Source organism: Tasmannia lanceolata, unplaced genomic scaffold, assembly GCF_043159265.1.
Source record: "Tasmannia lanceolata isolate RefF3 unplaced genomic scaffold, GAP_Taslan_0.1 ptg000018l, whole genome shotgun sequence".
Classification (NCBI taxonomy): Eukaryota; Viridiplantae; Streptophyta; class Magnoliopsida; order Canellales; family Winteraceae; genus Tasmannia; species Tasmannia lanceolata.
The window spans coordinates 12997638-13013063 of NW_027518695.1; the positions used below are offsets into that span (position 1 = coordinate 12997638).

At 38.3% G+C, this 15426-nt stretch overlaps 1 protein-coding gene across 10 annotated transcripts; it reads left to right on the plus strand.

The window, feature by feature from the left end:
• The first annotated feature begins 360 nt into the window (after positions 1–360).
• Positions 361–13775, plus strand: LOC143849669 (uncharacterized). 10 transcript variants are annotated; one of them, XM_077358792.1, is made up of 17 exons: positions 361–858; positions 967–1102; positions 1383–1453; positions 1770–2006; positions 3172–3279; positions 3384–3439; positions 3705–3816; positions 6066–6236; positions 6446–6712; positions 8777–8998; positions 9090–9293; positions 9660–9785; positions 9890–10213; positions 10478–10576; positions 10668–11092; positions 11229–11260; positions 13470–13775. In XM_077358792.1, the coding sequence occupies exons 2-16, from the start codon at positions 1057–1059 to the stop codon at positions 11245–11247; spliced, it is 2487 nt and encodes an 828-aa protein (XP_077214907.1). In that variant the 5' UTR covers positions 361–858; positions 967–1056; the 3' UTR covers positions 11248–11260; positions 13470–13775. The 10 variants fall into 10 exon arrangements, with proteins under 10 accessions (XP_077214907.1, XP_077214906.1, XP_077214908.1 ...); XM_077358786.1 differs by having other exon boundaries at positions 362–858; positions 1403–1453; XM_077358791.1 differs by having other exon boundaries at positions 361–1102.
• The last annotated feature ends 1651 nt before the right edge of the window (positions 13776–15426 follow it).

Sequence of the window (15426 nt, forward strand, 5' to 3'; positions counted from 1 at the left end):
TGGAATATTGTGTTTACCCACCCAACATATGAAGGAGTAAAGAGGACTAAAGAGGGAGAGACCTGTGAGAGCGAGACTGATAGGGGACGGATTTTCAAGAAAGAAAATACTTTCAAAGTAAGAATTCTTTTTTCCCCTGAAAATCAGCCCCCCGCGTTCACCCTACCTTCTCAAGTCTTCTCTCTCCCCTACCCTTCATGTTATCTAACATAAAATTCAATGTTTTTTTTTTCAAGGTTTCCGTACATACCCTAAGGACATGTTTGGCTACCATGAATTGTTTTTCCATCACTTCATTTGTCACGGTGTTGAATAAATCTCTACTCACATCTCAACCAAGCTCAAACTCCAACTTCCTAAATTTCCATCAACTATAGGGCAAATAAGAAAAGACCCATACCAAACCCCAACAACAAAGTAAGTCTTGTTGAGTCCCCTCTATAGCCATGGCTCGTATAATAACATCACGAGAGATGATAAATTCGCACCCCTGTAGGATAATTCACACCTCTGTAACGAGAATTATAACAGACTTTAACACTAAAAGGGGTGCGAATTATCCTACAGTGGGTGCAAATTTACCATCACCCTAACATCCCCGTCTTAACTCGTCTCCTCCTAGCCCTATAAATGGCGGGAGCCTTTTTGTTTTATCTTTTTACTCGGAACCCAAAATCTCTCTCTCTCTCTCTCTCTGGAATCCCCAAATCCCTAACCGAGAAGACGATAAAACCCTCTCAAAACCTTCGAATCCGCAATTTTTCACATCTAGAACTGAAATTAGGGTTCCTCATTCCTTGCATTTCCTAAATCGGTTCGGTTGAAAGCTGTTCGTAGATTGAATCTTCACCCTGCTGCGTATGTATCCTGCCTAGGGTTTTGTTTAAATTAGGGTTTTTGTTCCTTTTTCCCCCAGGGAGAATACCTACTTCCTCCTCTTGGATTTTTCTACATTTTCTGTTATAGGGTTTTGATTGTTCGAGAAAGCAGTGCGAGGGTTAGAGCCTTCGTTATGGAGGCTTCGGCCTTGTCAATGCCGATTCCGCCTAGAAAGGAATGGAGAGCCGTTTCCGAACATACTATTCGGAATGCCGGAATGGAGGTGATTTGGTTTTACTCTCGGTTGTATTGGTTTAGAGTCTACTGTTTGGAAACATAGATTTTATAATCTAGGGTTACAAAATCCTGGATTTTAAGAGTAAAAACCTATATTTTATAAGCTAAATTCTGGATTTCGCAATCCTGAAACTGTACAATCCAGGTTTTAGCTTATGAAATCTAGGTTTTAGCTTCTAAAATCTGGGTTTTCACAATCCTGGATCATAAAATCCATGTATCCAAATGGTTCATTAGGGTTTTTGATTTTTTTTCTTGGTGTTTAGGAAGATTGATTGTTGTGCAGGATTTGGAGCGTGTGAAATCAGGGCATTCTGATGAGAGAACAATATATGAGGTAATGATTATTGTCTAAGAATCGAGTTTCCTGTTTAGGAGCTTAGGATAATTAATGACCTAAGGCCTTGTTTGGACTGCAAGAATAACATTTCTAATGGAAAATCTTTCCTTTCCAAGATTTAGAGGGATATAGTATGGTTATGGTTAATTTAGTGGGGTACTAAGTAAAAATTGATTAGGTTTGGTTCGAGTTATCTTTTTTAGTAAGTAAAAAAAAGTAAGAAATTATAGAAATATTTTCCTTCCCAAACTTTTCCAGAAAATTCCTGCAATCCAAACAGAGTCTAAATGGGCAGTTATATATGTTATGCAAGGTGAAGCAGGGAATGGGATCGCTCAGTGTCGACTTCTGTTCGATCACCATTGACGGCGGCCTGAGCAATGAGCTACTGCAGCAGCGCCTTCACAGTGTTTCAAATCAGAGAGAGGAGTTGCAACATATGGAGATTGAACTCAGAGCTCAGGTCATTGCCAGTTCAGAGATATTGGAAATGCAGAAGAGCTTTGATTCACAGATCAAAGAACAAGTGAATGCTGCCACTAAGCTGAAGGTTTTGCTTCCTTTGTTTGTTTTCTACTCATTGTGGCATTTCTTAGGAATAGTAAATATCCTTTTATGCTGTAAATCCATCTTCTTCAAATAAGTTTTCTTTTAGTTTTGGCATGTATCGATTGTTGACTTGGGGAAACAACTATTTGGTTCTTTAATTTGCAAATGACTTTTTTGTATCAATGTACTATGGTTTAATGGAGTGGACCAGTTCAGTGAAGAGTTTTTGAGCTATTTTTGTGTCAGATAATCTTTTGGTATCCCGTGTTGGGAAAGATGGCAACATTCCCGTTACAGTGTACTTTAATATGTGGGGTCCATGTTTTGTGGGGCTTTGCCTATGTGCGAGCATCAGGGTTTGCCTTTTCATTAAAAAAAAGTTATGCAATCTGGTAGACATTGCGCCCATGGCAGCAATGATGTTGGATTGTGGTGGCACCTTGCACCCTTGCTAATATCCAGGACCCTTGGGCATAAAGAGTATTATACCATGGAGCAGTAAGGTGGGAAAAGACCACGGCCACAAGGCCATGTCAGAGAAAAGGCCATGGAATCACAGATGTTGGCTTGTGTTGGCACCTTGCACCGTATGGGCATGGATTGGTTCGGAGAGCACACCTTGCCTGTTCCAGCAGTTGTCCCCTACAGTCAGCTTTAGTACTGGCGGTTCTTGGTAGTGTTTTGTTTCTTTACTTGCGTTTGGAAGAAAGTTTAGGTCACATCTACCTTAACTATTGAAGAGGTCGATTTGTCTCATTTGAGTGCTAGTTTCACCCTGCTTGATTTGTACTAATGATTTTAGAGATATTTTACGCATTACCACACTGCATGAAATGGAAATATTGCTTGATTAAACTATCACTTCCACGAAACATAATCCACTAATTTATGGATTCTTGCTGCTCACTATTCCCGATCTTTGCTCATGGGAGACTAAGCTTGTTGGCTTATACACAACCATCAATACTTGATTCTACTAAATCTTTCATTTTCAATGTGTTAATATGCGTTCATACAGCAGTTGGGATGGTGTTTACTTCCATTTTCATTATTTTGTGTTTATGTTCCGCATAAGTAATCATCCATTCAAATCAAAAGAAGATTCAGGTTAAAACTGTTTTGCATGTTCAGTTTTTCATTCTGGTATGAAATCTTTGGTTGTGCAGGAGCAACTACAAGAAAGAGAACAATGCATACGCGAGCTGGAGATAAAGATGGAAGAGAAAGATATGGAGCTGCGTGCAATTAAAATTGATAGTGAAGCGGTTTGTTGGGTCTTATTACTTATCTTATTCCACTTCTCTCTTTACCTCCATTATACTCTTTGTCTGTTTTATATGATTTGTTGTTTTCTGCTTTTCATCTTTTTTTATGCCAGGCGTGGGCTAAAGAGGACCTTCTTAGGGAACAAAATAAAGAGTTGGCCACCTTTCGGTATGTGCGAGTGTTTGTTCTTAATCCCACAAGTGGTTACTTAGTATTAAGGACGTAAATCCAATAGGGCATTCAATAAACAAAAAGGAACTTCCTCCATTAGTAATATTGCCGGTAATGCTGTTTTCCCACTATCAGAGTCGGCTCAAGTGGGAAGTTTCTAATCAACCCGCATCTGTGTGGATGGCGTGACCATTAAATTAGATTCTAATTGCAGTATATTTTTTCTTCCTTCTTTCTTTTTTTTTTTTTTTTTTTTTTGCAGAAGAGAGCGTGATAACACTGAAGCTGAGAGATCCCAACATCTTAAACAAATACATGACCTCCAAGAACACATTCATGAGAAAGAGAGTCAATATCTTGAATTGGAGGAGCAGGTATTTTCTTTACATTTCTATGGTACATAATGATACTTCTGCTTTGCAAGTTAAACTAGAAATGTCTTAACCTCATTTATACTCAAGCTAAGATCACCAGACATCGCTTTCACCACTATTTTCTTGTAGCCATAGTTTGTCGTATGAGTATCGGAGTGTGATGCCATTAAAAACAAAAAGAAAAAAAAGAGGTATCGGAGGGTGATGCTTTATGTGAGTATAACGAAAATGCAGTGCTTGAAATTGGAACCAAAAAGGCCATTCAATCCTTCGGTTCAGGTCACTCGTGGGATGGAAGAGTTTTAACTTAGATGTAAGGTTTGTATTTGACGCGGGCGAAAGAGTCTGGTTTTGGGAGGATCCATGGTAGGGGACCATAGTTTTAAATTCCGTCTGAAATCCGAAAATGAAATGATTAAATAATTATTTTTTTACTGGATTTCAGTTGAAATTTCGGGATTTTGGCCGGGGCCAAAATTGGTACCGAAACCGAAATTTAAATCCATGGTGGTGACATCCCTTTTGATGTCTCTCAAAGTGCCTTGGATAGAGTGGCTAGGTGTAAAGGAGTGGGGTTGTTTTCAAACTACCATTTCATCGGGTTGGACCATGAATTAGTAGGTTTTTTGTGTTTGTAGAAGTGACTTGCATTGTGATAGTTAGGGTGATTTGGAAGAAAAGTTCTCAAATTAGTGCAAGTGATCTATAGGATAAACCATGGAGCAAAAGTTGTCAATTAACATAATAAATATTAAAAAATCCAATATTCTATTGAAAAGCCCCACATAGATCCTACTTTAGATCGTTTATTCATCTTAGTCTAATCTCAGCCCCTAATTGGAGCTAAATAACCCTATCAAATGACTCAATGAGAGTTAGAACAAAAGATAGAAACTAAGCTACACTTTGGAAGTTAATACTATTCACACTTTTTTTCACGTGTAAGGAAAAGGACAGAACCCGTTTTATCCTTTTTTTCTTTTTTGAATGACAAATAAGTTCTTAAAAACAAGAGAAATGTATTTCGAATAAAGCATCCACAATCGTATGGGAGGTTGGCTTGACATAGATTACACATTGCATCATGAAGTCTTTGAAAAGGGCTGATCCACCCTTTTTGTGGAAGTGAGAGGCTAGTATCACAAAAGTCCCAAAACCGAACATGAGGTGCCCTAGACCTTAATACATGAACAAACTTTTATTCCAATACTATATTCATTGTATCATATTGGTCTGTTATTGTAAATTCATTTTTTTATTACTCTTCTTTTAGCCTTCTTTAACTAATATTTGTTGTTATATCCCCTCCCCTAAACCTAAATGGCTAAATCCCTAAACAAACTCATTCCAATACTAAATGTGGTATTCATTTGACAAACTTATAAATCTTAGAATTAATCAACTATAATCTAAAAAAAGTATGAGATAATAAATAAATAAATAACAACACATTCATCAATTTAATCTAGCCGTGGCAGTAGCAGTAGCACGTGGACCCAAGAAGGGCAACCACATTTTGATGCCAGTTTTCAGCAAATTTTTTATGATGTCACCAGGACAAATCATCCTTTAATATTCTAAAACGTCATGTGCTACTGGATTGAGGTGTCCTTGCTGTGGCAATACAATGGTTTAAGTTGGTTGTTTGAGTCATGGATTCTATGTATCTGCCATTTTATGTTATCATTTTTCTTTTGCAGTTGGTTTTTGCTTGGTTTGATTACTTTGTCTTTTACCTTGTGAACTTACCATTCAATTTGTCAATTGAAAACATCGGTTGCCCAAATACCTCCTGGTTAACAGTAAGAATATTCATAAAGGACACAATGAAGTGACTAATCTAATCTTAGTAAGACATAATCAGGCTGCATCTCTCTGAGGCCCTGTTTGTTTAAGATTATGGCAACCGATTGTCGGTCCCAAACCAATTAGTGGACCCAAAACTATGTATATTTTTGGTCCAATAATCGGTTTGGGCCCCGATTAGCATAATCTTAAACGAACAGGGCTTGAATTTTGGGAATATTCATGGAATAACTTGTGTTGAAAGCATCAAATATTAGACTGTCCTTTTTTATCCTGTCCATATCATCATTCCATAATGTCTTTGCTCGGCTTGTATAGTTCTTCTGTTATAGAGCTTGTGCTGCCATTCTCTAGTGTTCAACAGTCAGCACGATAACTTTTTAGAAGTCAATTATTCGTGTACCTCAGCAAGGCAACATATCTAACAGTGACCTGCCTTTCAGCATAGGGTTGCACGGGAAACTGTTCTATACAGGGATGAACAATTAAGGGAGACACAAGCTTGGGCTGCACGTGTTCAGGAGATGCAATCCACTGCCTATCAGTCATTTGATGCTGAATTACGAGAACGTACTGAACACTTCAACCAAATTTGGCTTGGTTGGCAAAGACAGGTTGCTATAGTTTTTCCCCTTGCATTACTGGACTCTGTTTTTTGCGCCCCCCCCTCTCTTTTTTTGCCTGAATTCTTGGAATTTTGGTTTTTAATGTTTCCTTTGATATGTTTTTTCTGCTACATCAAATTGGACTTCTATAGTTTGCATTCTCCATTATAGACACATCGTTTCTTCTGAAATACTTCTTTTTATGTTGTTAATTTTAGTTTGCAGAAATGGAGAGGCATCATATGCAAGCTATACAACAACTGCAGCTAGAGTTGGCTGAGGCTAGAGAACGGAATGGGATGTATACCGACAATTCTCAGTCAGTCCATGCAAGTTCAAAGGATGTATCCCCGTATGTTGAGAACAAGGGAAACCAGTTCAATGGGAATGAGGGTGACGCCTTGAGTGGTAACTCTGGAATCCTGCCAAACGGTAACTTAGACAGGGTGCCAGTGTTTGTTTCGGATTGCAATGCATCAACCAAGGTCAGAACACAGGCCAAAGCCTTTTGAGGGATAGATTCCACTTGTTGTCCGTCTTTCTTCATTGCTAGTATTAGCATATGCCTTTTTTGAGAAAATTTCTGGACCACGATAGTCATACCTCTTATAGCTGTGCTCGATAGGCAAATTGAATACACTCCCTTTTTTGTCAGTTGGAGCAACCCAACCCGATTATTTGAAGACTTGGGTGTTCTTTTTTTGTTTGATGTGATTCAGATTCTTGTTACTTGGGTATTGTACTAGTGATTTTCCTTTATGATTTATGTGCAGAAAGCCCTAGGTGCAAACTTCCATGGTTTTGGCTTGCCAATTTGTTTGGAACTACATTTGTATTCCCTCTTGAGTTGCCATGACCCACATCATGATAATCTAGAAATTTTGGGGCTCTTAAATTGGACGTTGTTGACCTCCACCCATTATTGTTTCCATCAACTAAATTCTGCTGCTTGCCATTTTCTATTATTCATTGCCCCATACTTGACTGAGTTTACTTGAAAGCTAGGATACATAAACTTGGTACCCAAGAACTGCTACGGTAAGTTACAATTGTTTGGGAGTTTGCTGCAACCTCTAGGAAACTTGGACAATTTTTCCCTGTTGTGTCCATTTTGTTAGTATATCGTTTCTTCTATCTACAACACTATTGCAATGCCAAATGGTTTTATTAATTGAATCTAGACCTTGTCTTTATAAAACTTCCCACTGTAGGGTAGCTGCGAGGTATGCAGTTTTTGCTCATTGCGTCTCATTATTGGCCAGACTATGTTAGACAATTGAAGCATGTACTTAGTATTGGTCGAGATTTGAGACTTAGTTATATGTGAATCTAGCTATTATCTTTTTATCAGAGTTCTTAAAGTTACTGAAGAAAGAGGCAAAAAAAATTATAAGGTTGGATCCCAATTAATAATTCTGGGTAACTCACACCCTAATTAGGTTGTGAGGGAAATCGATACACGTCCGTTTCTAATGGAAAATTCGCTAGAAATCTTATTAAATCACAGAAACATATGGATACATATGCAAATGATGGACATTTAATATGAAACTTCAGAAGTGCCAGAATTAGTACAAATAGACACTAAAAATGATCACATGTGCAAAAAAAAAAAAACTACTCATACTGGATTAACATCAAACACCTAGCAACATGAGCTGTTGCGCATGTCTAATAATTCAGTACTGTTTAGCCTAACCTTTTCTTAATTCTTCTGAGAATAAATGTACATCATTTTGGTTCCATGGAGAGAACTGAAATGGTGTTGATCATCACTGTTGGGGAAAAATCTGTCATCATTTTTGCATGAGGAATTCCCTTGCGGTTTGCTTGCACAGGAAGGATCCACCGACTCCGTCAACTGGAAGTGATGTTGTCGAAAATATATTGGGGTGTGCAAGTGGGCGCTGTTCTATTTATTTCCTTTTAGTTGCTCTTAAAAAGCATTCATATTGATTTTATAATGAACCGATTTGCTGAAGAAACTCACAGTTACAAATACTGATCAATTTGTGTTCTTGGAGCTATCTTTGGCCCCTTCTCTCTTTTTTCTGCATCTTTGTTCGTTGGTGTTCTAAATTGGTTGCATTATTGTAAATGTGGGAATAGAGTTTTGTTGCTCGAAGCATGTTGGAGAGTATACTCGAAATGCCTCTTCATTCTTTGCTACTATGCATCCATTCCGTATTATGTTATTGTTGTTGGTCTCTCAATTTGATAACTTGACTTTGGATGCTTTAAACTGGAGCATCCATGCATATCCAAGTGGTTCCATATATGTGCTGAGATCGTTTTCTTCGGAATGGTGTTTTTCATATGGTTAACTAAATTACTGATTTGGTGCACAGTAAAGTTAGCCTATTCATGTATATTGGTGTGTTGTTGATTTGTAGTTTTTGTTTTTGAAATGTGATAGAATTTTTTATTTATACATCCCTTTGTCATGATTTGCTTTCAAAGCTTGCAGATATTCATTCTGCTCTAAATAGTGGCAATTGCTTAAAAATCAGGTCTTTTAGAATTCTGATCATTCAATTTTGTCCTTTTAGAATTCCGATCGTGTCCCTGGAGTTCAAGTTGGGCCGCCTTCCATCCTTGGTTTGCCCTTCATTCCACCTGGACAAGTGACTGCACTGCATCCTTTTGTTATGCACCCACAAGGTGTTCCACAATCCCTAACATCAGCAAATTTGCATGTTCCTCAAACTCATGTAGGCCATTTTCAGCCACTTCCTCCAATTTCATCCCATCAACATTGGCAGAACCAGCAGGTAATAATAGTAGCCATCTGAATTTCTACAGAGTTACTTTGTTGAGCACTGTGGCTTCTTACTACTAAGTCTATTTCTTTTCTTCCTTTAGGGAGTAACAGAGAGTTCCCAGATACCAAATCAGACCCAATATCAGCATTCCCAGATTGAGCAGAGCCTTCTTAAATTGGATGCTCCTTATGACTATGAGCTTTCTGCAGACGGACAAGTTGTCCATTCAGAATATCAAGAGAGCCACATTAGCCCCCAGCAGACATCTGTGCCTACAACCACCACATCCAGTGAGGAACTAGAGGTTATAACAGAAAATGATTTTGTTTCCACACCATGTCTTGATCAAGGTTTTAAATTTCGGTTTCGGTTTCGGGCATAGCTGAAACCAAAATTTCGGCCAGAAATCGAGTAATTTCGACCAAAATTTTGGAAATTTTTTTGAAAAAAAATTACAGTTTCCCGAAATTCCAGCCAAAATTACTGAAATTTCCGAAATTTCGGTATTCGGTTGGGAACATTTCCGAAATTTCGGTTTCCTGTGGTTTGTCCCCAACCGAATACTGAAATTTCGGTATTTCGGCCGAAATTTAAAGCCATGGCCTTGATGTCCTTCAGTTATGCTTTTGTTAGACAGTATCATCACGTTTTCACTAATTCTTTGACACAGGTACTTGAATCAAATGATAAGAGGCACTTACTATCTCGCGAATCACATCATAACTTACAAGAAAGTTCCTCCCAGTTTCACAATACATCAAGACTGGGTACACCTGAACAAAAGAGTGAGCCTAAGGTCTGTTTTAAAGTGGTGGTGATTTTCTTTGTTATTTCTACTTGAATTTTGGCTAATCGGCTGAAAAGTCTGGGAGACTTGATTTGCCTAATCTTTCATATCAGCAGGGAGATGATGAAAACATGGTGGGTATGGTTACCAAACTGCAAGAGGACCAGCTGATTTTGACAAGGGAAAAACAATTGTCAGATGCACGTGTGCCATCATCTACGGCTCAAAATCATCAAGCAAGTTCCACCGATGCCAGAGATTGCATTGGTTTTGCTTTGAATTTGCCTGAAGTGGCACTCTCTGCCGGACGGACATCAAGTTCAGTGACTCCCGCAAAAACTCAAGAGCTTACAGTTCTAGATGAAAGCTCATTATTGGCTTGCATTGTTCGTGCAATTCCGGCTGGGTCTGGTGGTCGAATCAGAATTAGCACAACTGTGAGTGTAGTCTGTAAAACTTCTGCTAGGCATGGTTTTAAATTTCGACCAAAACCGAAACTACCTGAAACCGATATTTCGGCCAGAGTACCAAATTTCGGCCGAAATTTCGGAACGGGAATATGTAATTTTTAAATATTTTTTCTGAAATTTACCTTGTTTTCCAAAATTTTGGTCGAAATTACCAAAATTTTGGCAAAATATTGAAATTTTCATTCTATAAATTAATCTAGTTAATATCTGCATTTATTCATTTACATACAGCTACCAAATAGACTTGGTAAAATGCTTGCACCTCTTCATTGGCATGATTACAAGAAACAATATGGAAAGCTTGATGACTTTGTGTCTCGTCATCCTGAAGTAAGTTTTGAGTTTTCGCATACCATCATTTTTTACCATTTGGTGATATGTATTTGTACTATTGTTCAAGGATCTCACTTTGCAAATCCAGTTATTTGTAATTGAAGGAGACTATATTCATCTTCGCGAAGGAGCGCAAGCAATTATATCGGCAACTACAGCTGTTGCAAAAGTTGCCGCTGCAGCCGCAGTTTCCGCTCCTTATTCATCATCGTTGCCTACTGTTGCTGTCACTCCCGTGGCCCACGCTCATCGCCCAAAGAAGATCCCACCCATTGATTCAAATGGTGTCTCTTTCAACATTGTTCAAGGTCTCTCAAATGTAAAAATTTTAAGCAAATCAAAAGATCACCAGGAGCAAAATGGGGTATCCAAAATGAGAACTGGTCAGTCATCTGTACATGTAACGTTTGGTAATGGAGTGAATCTTGTTAGAACAGGCTTGACCAGTCCTCAAAACAATGGATCAACTGATGGGAGACATGACATGAATTTAGGAGGGAAACCACAGGGAAGGTAGTGGATCTTTTGTACTTAAATTGCTTAAAATTGCTTTAGAATTTACATATATATACACACGCCCTGCAGTTTATAGTATTCATTTGTTTAACTTGAGTTGAAGCTTATTGAACTGTGTGTCTTCCTATCCCAGGGGCACGGGGCTGGGTTAACCGCCAGGAGATAGTATGTATACTTTACTGCCCATTTTATTTAATAGTAATTTCATCATATTCTGCTTATTTATACTGTTTCTATTGTACCCTTTGCTTGATCAATTTTCAGCATGTCATTACTCTATGCATGTACCGTATTTTGATATGCTGTTGTTTTTCATAATTGAATCATGCTTTTCATTTTGTTCAGTTTTATGTTTCCATGATGTATGACTTTATGCCATGTTTTGAAACCACAATTTTTTTTAATGGAATATTAGCTTGCAAGTGTTGAGATTGGCGTAGGTTGAGTGGGAGAGGGAGAGAATTGAGTGGGCACCGGTGAGGAGATTGTGTGAAGTGGCTGAAAAAAGGGGAAAACAAAACGTCTATTTTGAGTATAGTTTTTCTTTTCCCTGTTTTCAGCCACATCTCACCCTCTCCTCACTCATGCCCTCTCAGTTCTCTCCCTCACCTACCCTCCTTGCCCCTCTCCCACCACTGGATAAACTAATAATTTATGGGAAAAAAACATATGTTGCATCAGTACAGTTACCTGTGTTGGAATCTGAAACGGATATCGACCTATGATATGTGGACACGGACACGAGTGTCGCATGTCGTCACGGACACGGAGTGTCCGACATGGCAAACCCAAATAATTTAGAAACGGGGACACGGCTAAATCAGAAAATATATATAATGTAATAGCAAATATTAATTAAAGAATAGCTAAAAAAGAGTTTATAATAAAAGAGGTAAACACAAAATGAAATAATAAAACATTTTGTCACACTTGACACGTCACAAAAACATGTCCACATACCCACAGTTAGCAGTACATTTAAAAGTGTCCAAAGGAGTGCCGACACGGGTGGACACGTGTCGTCTGTTGTGTCGGACACAGCAGGACACGTGTGTCAGCAATAAATTCAAAGTGTCGGCTAAATTATAGATATCGACTATTGAGTGTCTGATTCAGCTAACCTCAAAAAGAAAGATTCATGGATTGGCCAAATATTTTAATCAGTTCTCAAATTTATGATAGCAGTATTCAGAAAGATCTAGAAGTGTTGTAAAGAATCATGAAGCATTGGAATTTGACACGAGCCCGACATGGGTACTTAGCCCATTCAAAAGAATGTGTAACATGGAAAAAAAAAACTTTATGGCTGGCGGACATGTCCTTATGAGAAGTTTGAAATTGTAAAATAGGATCGAGCATTCATCTGTTTTTTCTAGATTAAGCATAAGCAGGAATCTATATCCTGGGAATTTATTAACTTTGTTTTTGGTTATTCACACCCTGAGTTAAGCTTAAATTATCTCAGAATCATACTATGTAGCATGGAATTCTATGTACAACGACTGATTCACTCCTGGGAGATCCAGATTTAAATTAAACCCCCTTGCTTTTCTGTTAGACATAAATGAAAAACAGCTGCGTGGTTTTCAGAGAACCAAACTGATTGAGTGCCATGGTTAGAAACCATCTTTTGAGGGGATTTTTTATGTTGATAAACTTATGTAATTGATGGAATATCAATTGGGTTGAGCATTGCTCCCATTTTCTTCTCCTACTCTTTGATGTGAACTTGTGTTCTAATTTCTCTTCTTCTTCCCTCGTGAGCACCCGCATTACAAACCCTCCAAACTTCACCCGTGCATGAATAATATGCCAACATTCCCAATAAATGAAGTGTCACCCTTTCCTTTGCTTTTGCTGTTCTAAATGGTGCGGGCCACCTGCTGATTCCAGCATTACATCAAGATGACATGTCTGATATGACATATTTAACCCTTCTTCCTCTTTTCTTCTCTAGCTCCCATCCTGTTTTGGCCTTGAATTCTGTAGACACTGTGGGGACAAATTAAGTGGTGAATTTTGCATGGATTATGGGCCCATCCAACTTTGAGTCTACGACTTCACATCGGCTACATCATTAGCAGGAGCAAGTAATGTGATTCGTTTTGGAGGTTCCTAACTTAAATAAAATTCCATTCATTAATAAAATAAATAATCAAAGCAATTTTTGATATTGCATACAGTTTTTTTCTTATTGGTAAAAAAACAGGTTTTTTCATTTTGGTTTATAGATTTTGCTGTGATTCATTCTGTTTACAGGACCACTTGTTTTGCTTCCAACCCTCCATTATACTGTAACTCATTTTGTTATGGATCTTTCTCGTACCATCTTATTTTACTTTCGAGAATCTAATATCAATTTCTCAATCTGTAGGTATAGCCAGAATTGATTCACATTTTGGATGCAAATTTACCAAATATTTGCTGCAATGACTTGCCGGTTTTTTTTGGTCGGCATTAAACTGGTTGTTGCTCTGGGAGACGACAGGCTGAAGGGGGTAGGTTCTCAGGTCGGAATCTCCCATGATACCTTTTCCTTTTTTTTCTTGTTTCTTTTTTTTGCATTGAATCTTCAGCTTGAGCTTTCCATTTTGTTTGTGAGATGTTTCTGTTAAAACTCGGATTGTAGTTCGAGGGGTAAAAACATATTACTATCAATTGATTATCTTCAGTTCCTCAACGTAAATGCATTAGAAATCATTTTAGCTGGGGATTGAGCCCCTAGCTCACTGGTAAAGCCTCTGGCCTTCCACCCTGTCTTGATAGATACACCACCCCCCCCCCCCCCCCCCCCCTCCCCACTGAATTATTTCATTAGCTAGAAATGTCTTGTTAGAGATAAGGAGAATGTCACTCTGAGAAGGCTTTCCAGCGAGAAACGCACAAGAAGCCTAGATGATCTGGACCCTTCTTTTTGGGTTGCCACATGATTTTTTTGGTGAGCTCAGATTAATCTCATGCTGTTCACATGGAACCTCACTTCCAAGTTCTTCAAGGTTCTCCTGACGATCCAAACCCTTTGTTGTGTAGATGATAATCTTGTGATCAATTGAATAATCTTTTTAACCCCATTCGAATCAAGGACCATTAGTAATGTTTTGTTGATTCTTTATCTCAATGGTCAGGATTGTTCAGTTTGAGTGCATTTCAAGGAATATCATCTGATTGGTGGGTTCGCTCAGATGGACCTTCTTCTCTTGTGAATTTGTGATTAGGGGCGTCAATGGACCGGTGGATCCTAATGTTAATGGGCAGGCTTTGGGCAGACAATAGCTGGATCCAAATTGTCCAATTGATCTATATCCTAAATTATGAAATTGTTTCGGATCATGACCCAGACAGCCACAAAATCCAATGGAGGGTGTCGTTCATTTATGTCTGCTCATGATCGATATTTTCATAACATTTAGGGGCCGTTTGGATACATGGATTTTAGAATCCATGTTTTGGTTTGAAAATGTGTAAAAGAGGGTTCATGATCAATGTTGTATGCTGTCCTAACAGCATATCTTGGATTGTAATAAGAAATCCAGGTTTTAGAAATCTCTTCCCCATCCTGAGATTTCTATAACCTGGAAACATGGGAGGTCGGCTGCTCTAGCTGTTGGAAAGAAGGGCGAGAAATTAGAAAATGACGGCTGGTCTTTTTCTCTTCTCGTCTCCCACCTACAATTTTGAGGAAATCCATAATTCTAAAATCCGTGTTTCCAAATGGCTCCTTTTGGATTTCTTCAAAATTGTACATGGGAGACGAGAAGGAGACCGTCTGCTTTGCTTATCTCCAGAATCTTAGATTTAAAGTAAGAAAACCAGGTTTTAGAAATCTCTCCCCTTGAGATTTCTAAATCTGGATGCATTGGATGATCTCATCTGTGGCTGATGGAAGAAGGGCGAGAAATCAGAAGATGATGATGATGGCTTGTCTCCCATGTATAATTTTGAAGAAATCCAAGATTTTAAAATCCACGTATCCAAACGGCCACTTAAGAACCCTTCAAAATGACAAACATCATTTCATTTTCCCTCCTCTGTTTAGATGACGTGCTTAAATTTCTTCTCACTTGAGTACTGATCGGTCCAAATTGAAATCAATCATGAACCAGACTCAGGAAGTAGGATTTCAAAAAAAAAAAAAAAAGAAGGATTCGAGTGATAAGGGTTCTAAACGGATCGTGAGGACCCAATCCGTAATGGAACAGTTGACATCGTATTTGTGATGAAGGAAGCAAGATTTCAATTGATTACTATTGGGAGCTTCTCATGGTACCATTTCCTTCATATTTTTGACAGTCCTCAAATTATAATGGGGAATGATAGCAGAAGACCTTAAC

Bases quoted from the DNA above. Each gene is read 5' to 3' on its own strand.
- LOC143849669 (XM_077358785.1), top strand. From the start codon at position 1,013: ATGGAGGCTTCGGCCTTGTCAATGCCGATTCCGCCTAGAAAGGAATGG. The intron at 9,786-9,889 runs GTCTGTTTTAAA...CTTTCATATCAG, and splicing joins AACAAAAGAGTGAGCCTAAG to CAGGGAGATGATGAAAACAT. The intron at 10,577-10,667 runs GTAAGTTTTGAG...TTGCAAATCCAG, and splicing joins TTGTGTCTCGTCATCCTGAA to TTATTTGTAATTGAAGGAGA.